The sequence below is a fragment of the Symphalangus syndactylus genome, chromosome 6, assembly GCF_028878055.3.
Source record: "Symphalangus syndactylus isolate Jambi chromosome 6, NHGRI_mSymSyn1-v2.1_pri, whole genome shotgun sequence".
NCBI lineage: Eukaryota > Metazoa > Chordata > Mammalia > Primates > Hylobatidae > Symphalangus > Symphalangus syndactylus.
Window position 1 is genome coordinate 127,337,834 of NC_072428.2, and position 18,876 is coordinate 127,356,709.

General features: G+C 38.1%; 1 protein-coding gene across 1 annotated transcript in view; it reads right to left on the minus strand.

Annotated features, from left to right (window-relative positions):
• Positions 1-3,737: 3,737 nt before the first annotated feature.
• Positions 3,738-18,876, minus strand: part of DGKI (diacylglycerol kinase iota) — a 503,130-nt gene continuing 487,991 nt past the window's right edge. Inside the window, exons 34-35 of the mRNA XM_063642297.1 lie at positions 13,030-13,126; positions 3,738-3,779 (exon numbers count right to left, since the gene is read on the minus strand). Coding sequence (XP_063498367.1) covers positions 3,760-3,779; positions 13,030-13,126 — 117 coding nt within the window. The 3' untranslated portion in view covers positions 3,738-3,759. The remainder of the gene's footprint in view (positions 3,780-13,029; positions 13,127-18,876) is intronic.

The following is an 18,876-nucleotide window of genomic DNA, read 5'->3' on the forward strand; positions in this document are numbered from 1 at the left end:
CACTGGGGAAACATTGGATCTGATTTCCATTAGAGATGCTGAATTATTTAGTGGTAATTGAGTGCCCCAATCAGCTGCTTTCTGAGTGGTTACCTTTCAGTGTCCATTCACATTCAGTTTGTATTGAGGCTTTCTTCTCTTGAAAACAGAGAATGCACAATTTGCAACTTGTTTATTTTAATTCTGAATAGTTTGAAAAAAGCTTTCCAAGAATTGAGGTGAATATAGTACATATCCAATATGCAATGTGAGGCTTAGTATATTGAAAATTAAAAGTATTGTAAATACGTCATTTAATTACAACCTGTTCTCATGTCTAAATCTTGTCATAATATATTCTGGCATATAATTTTCAGATTTTTGCATTTTTTTCAAACTGCAAATGAATAATAATTGTTATAAGAAGTTAAATTCTTAGCACTCTTATTACCTTGCTGACTAATTGGTTTATATTGAATGGATTGACATCTTCAACTGACACTGATAGAGATTACAGTGGAAATCTAGATAAGAAAATGAAAGGATGAATTAAAAGAAGTCTATATATATATATATATAATATATATATGCATATATGTTCCTTTCTATCTTAGCGTATGTGTGAAAAAGTAATCAAAACTGAAACAAGACAACTAAGTCCTTCTTATAGATTTGCCATTTTTTTCATTATATAACATGCATAGCAAGACATTGTAGGGGATGAATCTGAAAAGATAAGTATGGACAACCTTGCCAGTAGCTGACTTAATTTTATGTTTATAGGAATGCTTTGATATCTTTAAGCCAGAGAATACTATATATCAGATTTGCATTTGTAAAATGTCGCATTCTGGCTGCATTGCATAGATAGAGTAGAAGGAAAAGATGAAGCCTGGATGAAGCAGAGCAAGTGAGCCCCAAAATTGGGGCTTAGCCTGAGAGGGTTCTTGGCTTCACCCAGGAAAAAACTCAGGGGCTAGCCAGTGGTGAGAGAAAGCAACTCCTATTGAACCAGTGATGCTCCTTGTGGAGCAGGGATAACCCACAGGCAGGGTGCCCAGAGTCTACAGCACATGGGCCATTGGTGGCTCTATTTATACCCACTTTATTTTATTGTACTTTATTTTATTTTATTATTTTATTTTGTTTCAGGATACATGTGCGGGACATGCAGGTTTGTTACATAGGTAAGTGTGTGCCATGGTGGTTTGTCACACCTATCAACCCATCACCTAGGTATTAAGCCCCACATGCATTAGCTATTTATCTTGATGCTCCCCCTGCCCCCACCACCTGGACAGGCCCCCAGTGTGTGTTGTTTCCCTCCCCGCATCCAGGTGTTCTCATTGTTCAGTTCCCACTTATAAGTGAGAACATGTGGTGCTTGGTTTTCTGTTCCTGTGTTAGTTTGCTGAGGATAATGGCTTTCAGCTCCATCCATTTCTCTCCAAAGGACATAATCTCATTCCTTTTTATGGCTGCTTAGTATTACATGGTATATATGTACCATATTTTCTTTATTCAGTCTATCATTGATGGCCATTTGGGTTGATTCCATGTCTTTGCTATTGTGAATAGTGCTGCAGTGAACATATGTGTGCGTGTATCTTTATAATTGAATGATTTATATTTCTTTGGGCATATACCCAGTAATAGGATTGCTGGGTCAAATGGTATTTCTGTTTCTAGATCTTTGAGGAATTACCACACTCTCTTCTGCAATGGTTGAGCTAATTTTCATTCCCACTAACAGTGTAAAAGCATTCCTATTTCTCCACAGCCTCACCAGCATGTTTTATTTCTTGACATTTTAATAGTCACCATTCTGACTGGTGTGAGATGGTTTCTCATTGTGGTTTTGATTTGCATTTCTCTAATGATCAGTGATGTTGAGGATTTTTTCATGTTTGTTGGCCGCATAAACGTCTTCTTTTGAGAAGTGTCTGTTCATGTTCTTTGCTCACTTTGGTTGTTTGGGTTTTTCTTCTAAATTTGTTTAAGTTTCTTGTAGATTCTGGATATTAGACCTTTGTCAGATGTATAGATTGCAAAGGTTGTTTGTTGACTCCCATTCCATAGGTTGTTTGTTGACTCTGATGATAGTTTGTTTTGCTGTGCAGAAGCTCTTTAGTTTACTTAGATCCCATTTCTCAATCTTTGCTTTCATTGTAATTGCTTTTGATGTTTTTGTCATGAAATCTTCGCCCATGCCTATGTACTGAATGGTATTGCCTAGATTTTCTTCTAGGGTTTTTGTTGTTTGGGGTTTTACATTTAAGTCTTTAATGCATCTTGAGTTAATTTTTGTATAAGGTGTAAGGAATTCAATTTTCTGCATATGGCTAGCCAGTTTTCACAGCATCATTTATTAAATAGGGAATCATTTCTCCATTACTTGCTTTGGTCAGGTTTGTCAAATATCAGATGGTGTAGATGTTTGGTCTTATTTCTGAGATCTCTATTCTGTTCCATTGGTCTATGTGTCTGTTTTAGTACCAGTACCTTGTTGTTTTGGTTACTGAAGACTTGTAGTATAGTTTGAAGTCAGGCAGCGTGATGCCCCCAGCTTTGATCTTTTTGCTTAGGATTGTCTTGGCTATACAGGCTCTTTTTTGGTTCCATATTAATTTTAAAGTAGTTTTTTTTTTCTAATTCTGTGAAGAATAACAATGGTAGTTTAATGGGAATAGTATTGATTCCATAAATTACTTTGGCAGTATGGCCATTTCCATGATATTAATTCTTCCTATCCATGAGCATGTTACATTTTTCCATTTGTTTTTGTCCTCTCTTACTTCTTTGAGCAGTGGTTTGTAGTTCTTGAAGAGGTCCTTCGCATCCCTTGTTAGCTGTATTCCTAGGTATTTTCTTTTTGTAGCAATTGTGATTAGGAGTTTATTCGTGATTTGGCTCTCTGCTCATCAATTGTTGGTGTATAGGAATGCATGTGATTTTTGCACATTGATTACTTTGCTGAAGTTACTTATCAGCTTAAGGAGCTTTTGGGCTGAGACAATGTGGTTTTCTAGATATAGGATCATGTCATCTGCAAGCAGAGACAGTTTGATTTCCTCTCTTCTTGTTTGAATACCTTTCTTTCTTTCTCTTGTCTGATTGCCTCTGCCAGAAGTTCCAATACTATGTTGAATAGGAGTGGTGAGAGAGGGCATGCTTGTCTTGTGCCCGTTTCAAAGCGGAATTCTTCCAGCTTTTGCCCATTCAGTATGATATTGGCTATAGTATCCCCACTTTTAATCAAATGTTAATTAAGGTGCAGATTATTCAGAACTTTCTGGAAAAGGGACAGAGAGTTTCCAGAACCATATAAGATAACTTCCAGGCCATTGCCATGGTCCACAGCCATGGCATTTGTAAACTGTCATGGTGCCTGTAAGAGTATCTTTATGCTAACAACCAGTGGGGCAACTAGAGGTTGCTTTCATTGCCATTTGCTGGTTTTGGCTGGGTTCTTCACTGCATCTGTTTTGACCAGAATTTGCTTCAATCAGCAGGGTATTGACTAGAAAACAAGTCCTGCTAGCCTTCTATCTCCTCCCTCCCCTTAGAAATTACACACTCTTCCTTAATCTTTAGGAGGTTTCAGAAGGACAGAGGTCCATCTTCTGTAACTGCTTCTCGCTGATTTCATGGGCATAGGCCCTCCTAGGTTGGAGGAGCAACAATTCCTGGATACCTGATCTAAGGGGTCCAAAAGCATAATGTTTTCATTTTCCAGGTCAGAAGATGGGATGGGTTCGGAATATTTTGCCAGCTTTGTCTTTACATGGAATTGTTGTAACCTGGAAGACACCAACTTTACAAAGAGGTTAAACAAGCAAGGGCCAAAAATTAGTGGCAACACAACAGATAACAAAGGTCCTAGGAAAGGTCAAAACCAGGTAAGACTTGGAAAGGCAATTTTGATAGTTGACCAGATACAGTTGGGATCAGTGCCCTGGTTATATCTATGTATCCAGGTAGCTTGTTCATCATTTTTGAATGTTAATCTCCATTTGTTCAGAGTTATTAATATAGGTCATGGTCCTTCTCTTGAATTTGGGGGGACTCATAAGAAACAGGCTTAATCCTGAACAGGTGTACCTAGCTAGTGATTCTCTGAAGTTTAACAGCATTAGGGGTGTTTAACAATACCTAACATAGGCTATTCCATTTTAGTTGTAATTGATCCTCAGGAAATCCTTCTTTTCTTTCCAGGTTTTTATTGGGACTAGATCTTCTGTTTGAGCAGGGGAGCTAATCTTTTCCTTTGTGGCAAAGGGCACCTCAATTTCCATACTCTTGGAAGGCCTTTTGAACTTGGCCTAAATTCCAATGGGAGGCATAGTTAGGAATGTCCAACCCTGTTTCCTGCCATAGCCCGAATTAATTTTTCTGGTTTCTTATAGCCAATTAAATGTTTTAGGCCAGACAGGAATGGAGGCATGCAGGCACTAATTTACCCTTAAAACAGTTTTAAGCAATATAAGTAAAAAACCAACAGCCAAAACTAAAGTTACACATTATGAAAAAACAAGAGTACAGAATCAATTTATACTGGAGAAAAACTTTGCTTTTATAGACCTCCAAAACAAAATATTTTAGCATCAGGCCATAACAACCATTGGAACTGGAGAAGAATAAATGACAAAGGCTGATGAAAAAGCTGAAGACAGTTGTTTTAGGCCTTCACAAAAGGAAAAAATGCTAAAAATAGTGAGACACGACAGTTGAATTTCTGAGATATGAATCTGAGAAATGTGAAAAAAGAATAGGTTATACTATTGAAAAGCAAAATTTCTTGAAATTTTATTAACAGCAAATCTATACCTTAAGAAAATCTTATTTTAACATAGGAGACCATCTTCTAGAAAGATTATTTTAAACAATTGTCTTTAAATGACAGCCAACTTAATCATACACAAAATTCCTTCATAAATCCCCCTTCATGAACCTCATCATGACTTACACAGACTATCTACAACATGCTTGAACTTTCTGACTAGTCCTATACCACCTCTTTTATAAATAACCAGTCACTTTATTGCAGGACAATAATTTATCTTACAAGATCCTTTCTCATACAAAATTCTTTTACATTTATATCATCCTTTACCAAAAATACACCTTCATGTCCTTATCTTTCTTCATATATCTCTCTTGCCTACTTACTAGTTAATTCCTACCTTATTTCATAAGTCACCTTCTTATGTCCATAATTTTAATTAACCTTTAAGTACTTTTAAATTGGGAAAAAACAGTCTTTCACAAAAAAAAAAAAGCACATTGTAACTTAGTATTTTTACCTGCCACATTAAGGGTTGCCCAAGATTCCTCTGTAGAGATGGTAAGGTGTCTAATGGGAGTCATGGGGAATATTGGGCTGTTTAAATCCTCTGCTGTCTTGCAAATGATGGGTTTGGGTAGCCAAGGCTCCCTTTGGAAACAGGGGCAGTCCCTTTTCCAATGGCCCTCTTGTTTACTGAAGACATATTGACTCTGGCTCAAGGGCTGATGGATTAGGGGTTCTTATCTGAACATTCTAGACATCTATCTTGGGACATTTACTTGGATTGAGTAATCTTGAGCTGTCAGGAGGCCTAAAACAGTCACTGACAACTGTGCTTTTGGCTATTTCTTTTGATTTTCTCCTCTTCCTCTGCTCTGTTCTTATTGTAAATTCTAATGCCCATGTTTAAGAGTTGGCTTATAGGAATTTGAGGTCCCATTTTTGCCTTTTATGTCTTCTTCCTAATGTCAGAGGCAGATTGAGTAGAAAATGCATACACAGGAGAGTTTGCCATTTTTGGGAGTCTGTTTCTGTATTAGTATGTTTCCTGAATGCCTCAACCAAATGGCCTTGAAATATAGCAGGAATTTTAGCCTTTCTCTGAGATACTTCTTTCATCTTGTCATGATTAACTGGCTTAACTACATGCTTTTTCACATCTTTTATTAAGCAAGTTACCATGTGATTTTTGCATTTGAGATCTTGGAAAGTCCTCTGGTAATTCCACTGAGGGTCCATATCTGGAACTGAATCTCCTTCCACATGATAACTAGCATGGTCTAGGTTATGTGTGGCCACTCCATCTGCATATTTTTGGACAGTACTCAGATCCATCTGTTTCTTATCTGTAGTACAGCAGATGCACAATAATTTTTGCAAATCATGTGAAATTAAGTCAGAAGACATAGTCAACTCAACAAACTCCTCAATGAACTTGCCTGGATCCTCCAAAAACTGGCCAAATTTCTCCTTGCATAAAGCCAAATGACACATAGAAAAAGACACATGTACTCTGATTGATTGTCCCTCCCATCCCCATCAGCTACCTCCCACAATGGACACAGGTTTGATTTTAGGGGCTGATATAGGGGTCCCCTCCTGATGGTACTGGTAGGGCTTACTTCCTCAGGCAGTGAGAGGTATAGGCTGGGGCTAGATGGATAAGGGGGAGAGGTGCCTGATGACCTTGTGGTGGAATCCTGCACTGGAGAACTGGTGGGCCTCCCCTTAGAATTCGGAGACTAAGGAGGCTCCAGGGAAGCATGGGACATCTAGGGGGAATAACTAGGAAGGGTCACCTAGGTGCAGCTTCTTGGTGTCTGAAAGTAACATGAGTCAAACACATCCTACAGTTGTCTGGTAAAGGGCCATAAAAGCCATTACATAAGGGATCCCTCCCCATTTTCCTTCCTTTTTATATAATAAGTCCAATTGTAAAATAGTGTTATGACATAAAGAGCTATTTTTGGATCTAATTTCTCAGTTTCCCAATGTGTATTGGACCCAAATGGTGTCACAGTAGAAAATGAGTTTGTTTTCTTTTAATCCTTCTGTATTGGTCCATTCTCATGTTGCTATAAAGAAATGTCTGAGACTGGGTAATTTATAAAGGAAAGAGCTTTAATTGACTTACAATTCCACATTGCTAAGGAGGCCTCAGGAAACTTACAATCATGGCAAAAAAAGAAGGAAACACGTCCTTCTTCACATGATGGCAGGAAGGAGAAGTGTTGAACAGAAGGGGAAAAGCCCCTTATAAAACCATCGGATCTCATGAGAACTCTCTCACTATCATGAGAACAGCATGGAGGTAACCACCCCCATGATTCAATTACTTCCCACCAGGTCCCTTCCATGACAGGTGGGGATTATGGGAACTACAATTCAAGATGAGATATGGGTGATGCATTAGTCTGTTTTCAGGCTGCTAATGAAGACATATCTGAGACTGAGTAATTTATAAAGAAAAGGAGGTTTAAAGGACTCACAGTTCCACATGGCTGGGGAGGCCTCACAATTATGGTTGAAGGCAAAGGAGGAACGAAGGCACATCTTACACGGCAGCAGGCAAGAGAGGAATGAAAGCTAAGCAAAAGGGGAAAACCCTTATAAAACCATCAGATGTCATGAGAACTCACTCACTATCTTGAGAACAGTATGTGGGAAGCTGCCCCCGTGATTCAATTATCTCCACCTGGTCTTGCCCTTGACACCTGAGGATTATTATAATTCAAGGTGAAATTTTGGTGGGGACAAAGAGCAAACCATATCACCTTCTAATTTAAATTTGCTCCAGTTGTCTATAAGGCACCCTAGTGGTGGGTCCTTCAGGATGTTCACTGTTGTTTCTTTGTCTGACAAGCATCTCTACTAGACACAGAAGTTTTTAAGCCTAATGAGAGGAAAAATAAATGAGCCCTCATCATTTTTCATTTCAAATTCCCACTTCCTGCAGAGAAGGTGTAAATATAGATAACAAAACATTAAGAAAGTGGATTATGAAATATGAGTGGGAAGTAGGATACTACTGTGTTCTCCATGAAATATGGCAAAATAAGTATTTTCATTAACCAAAACATAGAAGGAAAAGGGAAAATGCAGTGACAGGATTAAGCATTTTGGATTTTAGGGCAGGAAACAGAAAAAAGCAAGAATAAAAATTATCCTAGAGTGGGTATCCTCAAACCCACAATGCCTCCCTAGAGTAGGTCTCCAACTCAAAATGCCAAAAACTCCAGAGCATGTACAAGGTGGCCGACAGTGAAGGTAGGCCTTTAACCCACAATCCTGAAGTGGGCTTCTAACCCACAATCCTAGAGTGAACACTCTCACAATCAAGTATCCCGTCTTAAACAACTGTCCAAACACAGGAGCAGGGAGCCAAACCAAAAACTGGAAACAAAACACATATTTCAGGGTAGAAAATAAAATAGCTGATAAAAAAGTAAAATGGCTTTAGAGGAGAAATGACCAATTGTCATAGCTGATTAGTTGTGCTTCTGTCCAGGGCCCTGAAATGGCAGGTGACTTCAAAGTGATTACCTAGTCAAAGGCCTTATTTCCTGCTCACCCAATATTGAAGGAGGGGCAGAGGGGTCACTCACTAATCTACATGAGCCAAAATGGCTCTAACCAGTCTCCAATGTGGAGCTCAGGTGAAAGTCTCCTCCTCAGGTTTCCTTGGCTTGGACAGGCTTGGCTGCTGTGAGGGGATTGGGGCATGGTCCTGTGATCAGCTGGCTAGAGTGTTGAGTATGATATGAGGCAGCACTGTGGCCACTTGCCTGTTCACTCTGCTCTGCTGCCACCACCTGCCAGGAAAGACAATGGCTCTGAGAGAAGCCTTTGGCTAGCATTACAGCTCTGCATCTACAGCTTCTGTGTTAGAGCTCTGCAGCTTTGATCATCTGCCTTGCCATCTTTTGCCAGCCACTCACTATCTCATCATCTGTTGCGGGCTACTCATCGCCTCACAGATCACTGGTCTTACCATCTTGTCTCCTTCCTTATTGCCAATGGCTGATTGCTGTCTCACCATCTCACCAATCACCAATAGCTGTCTTGCCACCTTGCCATCTTGTCTCATCCCTTCATTGTCACCACAATGATGCAGGGCAGGCAATGGGGCTTAGCCTGGAAGGGTTCTTGGCTTCACTGAGGAAAGAATTCAAGGGCCAGCCAGTGGTGAGAGAAAGCAACTCTTATTGTACCAGTACTGCTCCTTGTGGAGCAAAGCTAACCCATAGGGAGTGTGGCCTGCATTGTCAGTGTATGGGTTGTTGGCCACTATATTTATACCCACTTTTAATCATATGCTAATTAAGAGGCAGGTTATTCACAACTTTCTGGAAAAGGGACAGGGAGTTTCCAGAACCATGTAAGGTAACTTCCAGGCCATTGCCATGGCCCAGTGCCATGGCATTAGCAAACTGTCATGGTACCAGTGGGAGTGTCTTTATCCTAATGAGCAGTGAGGGCAACTAGAGGTCACTGCCATCTGCTGGTTTGGACTGACTTCTGTTTTTTTTGAAACAGAGTCTCATTCTGTTGCCCAAGCTGGAGTGCAATGTCGCAATCTTGGCTCACTGCAACTGCTGCCTCCCAGGTTCAAGCAATTCTCCTGCCTCATCCTCCTGAGTAGCTGGGACTACAGGTGCATGCCACCACACCCAGCTAATTTTTGTACTTTTAGTAGAGATGGGGTTTCACCATATTGGCCAGGCTGGTCTCAAACACCTGACCTCAAGTGATCCACCCGCCTCAGCCTCCCAAAGTGCTGGGATTACAGGTGTGAGCCACTGCACCAGGCCTCAACTTCTTTACTGTATCTGTTTTGACCAGATCTTGCTTCAATCAGTGGGGTCATGACCAGGAAACAAGTCCCGCCAGCCTCCTATCTCATGGGTGCCAGCTGAAATAATCCAGGTGGGAAATGATGGGGATCTAAATAAGTAAACCAGAAATGCTGATGGAGGGACAACAGAGGAGAGAGAAAAGAACTGATAAGAAACAGTGAATGATTGTCTATGAGTGCTGAAAGAGCAAAATTCTCAAGAATAACTCCTATGACTCCAGCTTTGTGATTGATGGTGCCAACCTTTGAGCCAGGAAACAGAAATGAAATATTAGAAATGAGTCTACTTTTAGAAATGTTGAGTTCAGATGTTTGCATGAGATCCAAGTTGAGAATGTAGTATTTTAGAAAAATTTAGAAGTATATACCATGACACATATTGACAATTTTATATTCAACTTTTATGTGTGTTTTCAATGAATAATCCAAAACTATGAACCAATTTATTTAATCAGCCAATTTATAATGCCTATCTAAATTAATTTATACTAGAAGCTCCAAACACCATAATAAAAATCTTTCCAAACTAGAATTTGCCATATTAAATGGGGTGCCTTTTGATGCTTCTATTCTATATCCAAAGTGAAAAAGAGAAACTTTACTAATGGCTAATTCTTTAATTTCTCCCCCACTCTGAGAAGTAACCAAATTTTGGTAGTTTCTTACATCAAAGTGTACTAGAGAAAAGGGAAGCCATGTCTTTGTTAACCAAAAAATCTTCTTTACTTAAGTGATGAAGCTGATAGCTTAACTAATCCTTGCTCCCACCCCAGTCACTCTCCACTCTTACCACTCACACTGTCCATGCCCTCTCTAAACCATTTTAATAATTTTCCTAATGAATATTTAGTTAGCATGCAAGCAGATTTTTTCTATTGCCCAAGGCCAGTAATTTCAATGTCTCAAAAATCTGCTTTTTTTTTTTTTTGTGGAGAGGGGAAGTTATTGTTATTTGTTTTACATACTTCTGTCAATTTCTTTTCAGTGCTGTTTTTTGTTTTGTTTTGTTTTGTTTTGGCCCTGTGTTCATATGTGTGAGAAGATCAATGGTGCCCTAACTTCTGCTCCATTTTCACACCCTCACTGAAATCTCCCCTACCTAGCTACTTGAAATTTCTCTGGAATTGTTTTTACATATGTAAGGCTGGATACCTGCCTCCAGCTAATTTATACCCCCATCATGGACCCTTCTCCCCACTTCCCTTATACTAATTTGGTCTCATCCTAAGTAGGTGAGTGAGAGAGAGGTAAAAAGACTGCAATGATTGCTTCTAAAGCATTTGAAAACTACTCAGAAAAAAATGTGGCACTAATGGGAATTTTGTCAAGAAAGGGAAAATTAGTACATTTAAGAAGCAAATAAAGGCTTCCTAGAAAACTGGGAAAAAATACAACTTGATATAAAGAAAATGACTATAAAAATTGAACATTTATTTTGCAAATTAATTCAAGGTATATAATAACAACAGGGTACAATCATTGTAATCTCCCAGGCATGGGGGTTAGCAATTTAAAAATATCACATGTAATTCTTACAATAATCCTATGATGTAAATGACTCTGATTATTACTAACTTTCAGATGAGGTCAAACAGCTAGAAGCAGTCAAGCTGGAGTTTGAGCCCGATAGACCCAGAATGTACTCCAGTTCTTTTTAGTGGTCTTCCCAAATTTTTTATTACATGTTTGCCACATCATATAACATTTTGATCTGTGGGAAATAAATCATTGTGTTTACTTGCCTTTTGAAACAGAAAAAAGTCATGAAGGAATTCAGATGATAAGTTTCATTTTAAAATGTGACCTCCACTTTTAGATATAGTTAGAAACACTTTCAGCTTCAAATAAAAGGAAAACCTAGCTAACAATGATGCCTCACACAGCAAGACTTTTGGAAATAAGTGGTCACTGCATTGGTTCAGTGTCTTAAAGATTTCACAGCCTATTTGGTGTCGGTTCCTTGCTGTTCTTGTCCTTACGGTTTCATGACGGCTGCATCTCAGGAGATAGTATTAAGAGTGCTCCTTCTTGACTACCTCTTTCTAATGAAAAAAGGAGAAATCCTCCCAAAAGCTCCTAGGAGACCCTCTTTCCATATTTGGCCTGACCTGGAAGGAAAGTTGAATAAACTGAAGATAGAATTTTTTTCAGTCTCTGTAATGAGAGCCAGGCAAATGAAATGGGACTGGAGAAGACAAGGCTTTGGGGCAGCCAACGAACACATCTGCTACAGTGATTGCATGGCACATACAGAATTTCCTGCCTTTAATAGGATGAACAAATTGTAATTACATGATGATCTCTTCCCAAAAAACCAAACAGTCTTTGGTACCAACTTTTGGTTTTTGGTTTTTTTTTACTTAATGCTGAATTTCAGTACTTCCTCTGTATTGAGTTTCAGCAATTTCATTTTTTAATAAAAAGCTGCTGTGATGGAAAAGTTGTTATTTTACTATTCATTTCCATCAGATCAATTCATTGCTTCTGCCTGTGCTGACATTCTTAAAACAGTCCTATTCTTTCCATTTTATTTTCTATTCCAGTCTCTTCCTTTAGAGTTTTTGGGTTGATGTTCCCATATAAATTCAGAATTTCTTCTCAAGATCTATGGATCACTAATTCATGTACACTGAACTTTACTATGTATTTTGGTCAGGGATCCCCAACCCCTAGGCCATCGATGGCCCGGGTACTGGTCCATGGCCTGTTAGGAATCAGGCCGCAGAGCAGGAGGTGAGCAGCTAGCGAGATTACTGCCTGAGCTCTGCCTCCTGTAAGATTAGTGGTGGCATTCCATTCTCATAGGAATGCAAACCCTTTTTTGAACTGCACATGCAAGGGATCTAGGTTGTGCACTCCTTATGAGAATCTAATGTCCGATGATCTGAGGTGAAACAGTTTCATCCCCAAACCATCTCCTGCACCTCACCAGTCCATAGAAAAATTGTTCTCCACAATACCAGTCTCTGGTGCCCAAACAGTCAGGGACCACTGTTTTAGATAATAACGTTTTTATATCTTTGGCTCAATAAGGTAAAATTAGTAGGTGAGAAATATGCTATTTCAAGCACTTTTTCATCATAATGTTTAGAAGAGGAACTTATTAAGAGCACAAGATGTATTCCGAATAAGTCATATCAATGTCTCATTCAGCCAAATATTTTATCTCTGATAATGGCACATGAGCTGTGTGTGTGAGGAAATATTAAAGATGGGATGTACATTTTAAAGGCTTCATTTTTCCTGAACAGCCAATGCCATATCTCTTGTTGATAAATTTTTAAAACCCCCAATTATACTAATTCACATTTCTTTTGGACCTCAAGGTTGGTGTATTAGTCATTTCTCATGCTATTAATAAAGACATACTTGAGACTGGATAATTTATAATGAGGTTTAATTGACTCACAGTTCAGCATGGCTGGGGAGGCCTCAGGAAGCTTACAATCATGCTGGAAGGCAAAGGGAAGAAAGGCAACTTCTTCACAAGGTGGCAGGAAGGAGACCTGCTGAGCAAAAGGGGAAAAGCCCCTTTTAAAACCATCAGATCTCATGAGAACTCACTATCACAAGAACAGCATTGGGGTAACCGCCCCCATGATTCTATTACCTCCCACCAGGTCCCTCCCATGACACGTGGGGATTATGAGAACTACAATCTAAGGTGAGATTAGGATGGAGACACGGCCAAATCATATCAGTTGGGGAGATTTAGTGAACCACATGTAACGTCATCCTGTGGACTGCATCATTCTAGAAGTCTCCAAGAGGAAGGCCACTTGGACTTCCATAGGCACCACAATTTCCAACATAAGATTTATCAGTAATAAAGGTAATATTTTGGGTTCTTATTTGCTTTGTTTTGTTTTGTTTTTATTCATTTATTCATTCATTCATTTTTAATTTCTCAACTGGCAGAGAAATTGAGCAGTAAGGTGATGGGTTATTTACTTGGTCCTTCTTGAACACCATTAATAAACAACTTACAAACATAATTCCTTCTCTTTCACACCATAACTATTTGACTTTATACAAGCTACTTAAATTTTAAGCTTTGGTTTCTTCATCTATAAAGTAGAGGTTTTGATAGCTTCTTACCACGGAAGGTCGCTGTGAAGATTAATAATGAGAAAATACGTATAATATGTAGTTAGTGAACATCACAAAATATAAAAGACACTCGATAAGTGGTCATCTTTTTCTGTTCTTTGTATCACAAGTTGAATTTTAAATGTCATACCATTAGTATAAACAAGAGGGTGTCATTATCTGACAATAATTGGAACCTATAAAATATCTGTTTATATAAGGGGCCAAAATTGCATTGTAAGTTGAGGATTTCTATTGAGGAGCAAAACTAAAATATCTTATAATTTATCAAATTTAGATTTTAACTATAAATAAACATTGATCATTAACACAAAGAATAAATCAAGCATTAATTTTTTACATTTGCATTTCTGTTTATCCATCAAAATTATATAAGACATTATGCCTCATTTCACATTTTAATTCTGCAGCATGGTTATATTTCTAATTATATGTAAATCTTTCATTAATTTTTCAAAATTTCCTCATATTCTTTGCTATTCAGATTATTCTCATATCCAGAGACTACCCATCATTGTCCTCTATCTTTTTAAAAGTCCATGATTTGTCTCTATAGCTGACTTTTCTTGTATTATATTGGGTTGTTAGGGCATTAGAGCATTCAAAAAATTAACTAGAGACTGATCAATAAGGTCTTGATTGGTTGAGGATGGAAGTTTGTGCCAAGAATAGAAGGCTCTTTGAAAGGAAACTAATTTTATTAGCCATGTGCTCAAAAGTGAATGGTGCTAGGTCATGGCAACTTTTGATTCTTGATTTTATGCATCTTTTCAACTACAGAGATTTGGATAATGATGACTTCAGTAACTAGAATATTACTGGTTAGCTACGTTAAGTAAATAGTAAATTTGACAAAATATGTCATAAACTGTTTTTTAACCTCAAAGCTATATCATAATAAAGGACCTAGAATATAAAATAACTTTTAGTAGTTTAACCTCAAATTTTGTGATTTTTTTTGACCCCCACAGTTAGAGGCTTTTCAGACTGACATACCTGGGATTTAGAAACTCACAAATAACCCCTGTGGTCCCTCCTTCCCAGGAGTCTAAAGTAGCTCTCCATTAGGAGCCTAAAACTCCTTCAAGTCATTAAGTGATTTTCTATCAAAACAGAAAGAAAGAGGGAGGAAGGAAGGAAGATAATCAGGGAAGAAAGAAGGGTAGAGGAGAGAGAAAGATAAAGGCAGAAGAAAAAACATAACCTGGAATCTAAGTGCTCTAAAAAAATGAGACTACAGCTCCCTAAGTCATCATCAAGACTTGAAGCAGAACCCTTGAATATGAAAATATTCCAATGAAATACTCTGTTTTAGGGAGAAGCTACTGATACAGTTGTTGCTTTGATGAGGAGAGAAAGTAGATGGAGCCATTATCCTACTGATATATTTTAAGTCCTTCCCCTCACCCTTTTCCTCTCAAAGACTTTATTATCAGCATATACTATCTGCTCTGATGTGGATATAATCATGGATCTGATGGCTTTAGATGAACATTAGAAGAAAAAGTACAATAATGATAATAAATTAATTCATACTAACTTAGCATTTACTATGTTCCAGACGTTGTTCATCATGATCTACTTCCATGAAAGTGTTAGAGACCGCTAGACTCAACATAAAGCAGATACTGGGAGGAACTATTAGACTTAAATTCTATTTCTACCTTAACTTTTCTGGACTCTAGTTGTTTTCTTTTGTTTGTTTTTTTCTTTTAATTTTCAAAATGGGGACTTTGGCAATGCAGAATAAATTGACCGACTAACATAAATGAAGGCATCACAAGTAGTCAAGTCTATTGGGCTGTCTCTTTTCAGATATTGAGAATCTGATTCAATTATCTATGGCTATTACAAATCACCCGAAATTTGGTGGCTTTAGAATTCAGTATTTATTTGTTCATGATTCTGCAGTTCAGACAGGGCTTGTCAGGGCAGTTCTACTCTACTACATGCTAGGACTGGGATATTCAAGATGGCTTCCTCAACCACCTATCTGATGATGTCATCACTAGGATGGCTAAAACAGATGAGGGCTAGCTGGGCATCTTTTCCTGCATGTCTCCCCTTGTGGCTAGCTTGGGCTTTCTCATCATGGTGCTGGGTTATAAGAAGGCGCATACCCAAAGGACAGGCCCCAATGACTAGCAAAAGGGACAAACTAAAGTCAGTGTGAGGGGACTATATAGGACATTAATATCAAGGGGCAGAATTCACTGGAGGCATAAAATAAGCGTCAACCAGAGACACCCGTTTGGGGTTTCTAATTCAAACAATTTACATCATTGAGTACACCAAACCAGCTTATGACCCAGGCAACTACAGCCTGTTTAGTCCTTTGAAAATAAAAATTACAATACAGCTAATAAATCTCTGAGAAATCAATTTTTCTTGAGTGGACTTCTTAAATCAAATGACTAGCACTACTGTGGAACACTCTGATGAAATTTAGTATTGTTCATTCAACCTTAACTCCCTACTTCTTTTTATACAAGATAAATAGAATGAAAGATATGAGTTGAGTTTGGTTTATGGTTAGAGGATTTCATTCTTTCAGTATAAGCATTCTCTTGACAACCTAAACAATCATTTCACATTTGGCGATTGTGTACTTTTTAACGGGGCAACTGCCAAAGGAGTTGAGAATCTCACTCTCAATGGCCTCTGTTGGAGGAATGATGATGTCATTGGCAGACAGAACAGCTGAAACCTCCCCCTACAGTCAGCCAACAGCTCACTGAGCCAGCAAAAGCTGCTGCCATTGATTTTTCTGTACAGGTAATTGAAAACTGCCATAAGAGCCTGTATTTCATACCCATCATCTGTGACAATGGAAAGGCCTTAGTCCATGTAAATATATTATAGTCTTCATTTAAAACTTCACCTTGGAGCTAAGGAGGCATTTTTCTTTTTGCAGAAGTACAAGGAAACTAAATTCAGATGAGATGAGCCAAATGCAATTCCAGAGCTGAGATGAAAAGTTATGGATAGAGGAAATGGAAAGATAGGTTTCCAGTACTGTGACAAGACAGAAACTGAAACTGAGCCCTATGGGATATCTGGAGTACCTATAGAATATCACTACAACTTGAATATTGTCAGAGGATTTAATGTTATAAAACAATCTTCAGAAGTTTGGCTCTAGGCCATCTGGGTTTGGAAATCTGATGATTCTCAGAAGAATGAAGATAGTTTTAAAACAGGCAAATTTAGAATAAGAAAGCTATTCAAAGACTTGAAAACTAAATAGTCAATATGGGATGTGTGTCCCTGCATTTTGAAAGAGACAGCACAGTGGTTTCTTTTTAAAGCAATGAAGTCCACAGACTGGCATAATATGAAACTAGGTTTAGGACAAGCTGATGTTTTTTTCTTCTATTTTCATTTCAAACTTTTGGGTATATTTATTCCACATTTTCTCTCAATGTAAGTTTTCAGGATTGTACCTTATTTATTACTGTCAAAATATATATATCTTTCATTTTGAAGGCATTTTACAAGATAGAGGGGAAAGAAAGGATTGAGGCAAACTGTAGGTTAGGATTTCAGAATGAAAAGAATTAGGTAAACTGACAAAGACATCCAAGACAAAAGCATTCAGGCTCCTCTTCTTTCACCCGTCCGCTTCCACAGCATAAAGAACAGTGCTCTAGAAATATCATAAGGCTTTCAACAATGTAGTCATCTCCAGCATATTTCCACAGCCACAATTTATCAGACATTTACTATGAGCTCAGCTTTGTTCTCAGTATTTTTCCAGCTAATATTTCATTTCATGTCCACAACAACTTCATTTGGTTGGTTTTATTGTTTTCTCTATTCCAGATGAGGAAACTGAAGCTCAGAAAGAAAAAGAATGTTTCAAGACCAAGGTCACCCAGTTTGTAATAGCAGTGTAGGTCGGTCCAAACTGATTCAGAAAATGCCAAGCAGAAAAGAAACCCCACTACCTAATTAGAATGATCAGAGAAGGGGAAACCCCTTTCCTCCTATCATTATCATATCCTCAATGTAGTTGTAACACATAACAGTTATTAAGCATCTGTGTTCCATGTAAATTCTGGTCCTTTCCATCTGTATGAAACTGAGCTCATTATTCTTAAGCCTTTGAAGTGATCACCTATAGAATCAATGAACTAGCAACACGGGGCTGACTCTGATGATCTCTGGAAATGAGCACACACAAAAAAATTCTCAAGAAGATTGCAGTCTACAAGGGCTGTGGGCTTTAACCCTTGTAGACTGTGGATATATTATTTTTTAATTTTGCATTTTTTAATACCAACCAATTATGAATGCTATGACAAATATCATTCAAACAATACACTTTGAGGGGTGGTGTTAGTGGAGATTTCCAATGTGAGGTCCTTGAATATAGATAATTTTGAAGCTTTTTCCTTCTTTATAATGAGTCGTCTATTAAAAGATCCCCTTCAAAGAATTCCACCACTTGAGAGAAGGGAGAGTTCCTGAGACAATTAATCCTACATTCTTATTGTGCACATAAGGCAATTTGGGCCCAAGCAAAGGAAGAAGCAGGTCCAGCTTCTCAGAAGCAGAGCTGGGATTGGAATTCAGGTCTCCTCTGGCTCAGCGTATTCTCTTTTACCAGAAATATCTCTTTCATTTATCTTAATAGTGCCTTTGGGTGGAATTCAAAGCATTTGAACATGGCATTATGATAGAAGTTGCAGATGAGGAGTCCCTGGGCTTTGCAAAGCATTTGAAAATGGCATTATGATACAAGTTGCAGACGAAGAGTCCCTGGGCTTTGGTAAAGTCTCCCTATTACTAGCTGGCTGAGTAGTCTTGGGAAATGTTTTAATCTTTTTAAATCACAGTCTTCTCCTCTGTAAAGTGAAGTTGTTCAACATGATTTTTATAATCATTTTGCTTCATAACATGTGACTCTTTGATTTTAATCTGTTGTATTTGTGAGTTAACTTCTACTTTTCACAAAGCACATGGGCCCTCTTTTCCTTCATTAACATTCTCTGGATTGCTAATAAAAACGATGTTGAAACCAGACAAACTCTAAGGACAAAATAGACATTTTCAGACATGTAAGAACTCAGAAAATTTATTTCCCTAGTGCCTAGTTTTAAGAAGTAATTTATGGCTATACTCCAGCAAATCAAGAAGCTAAGAA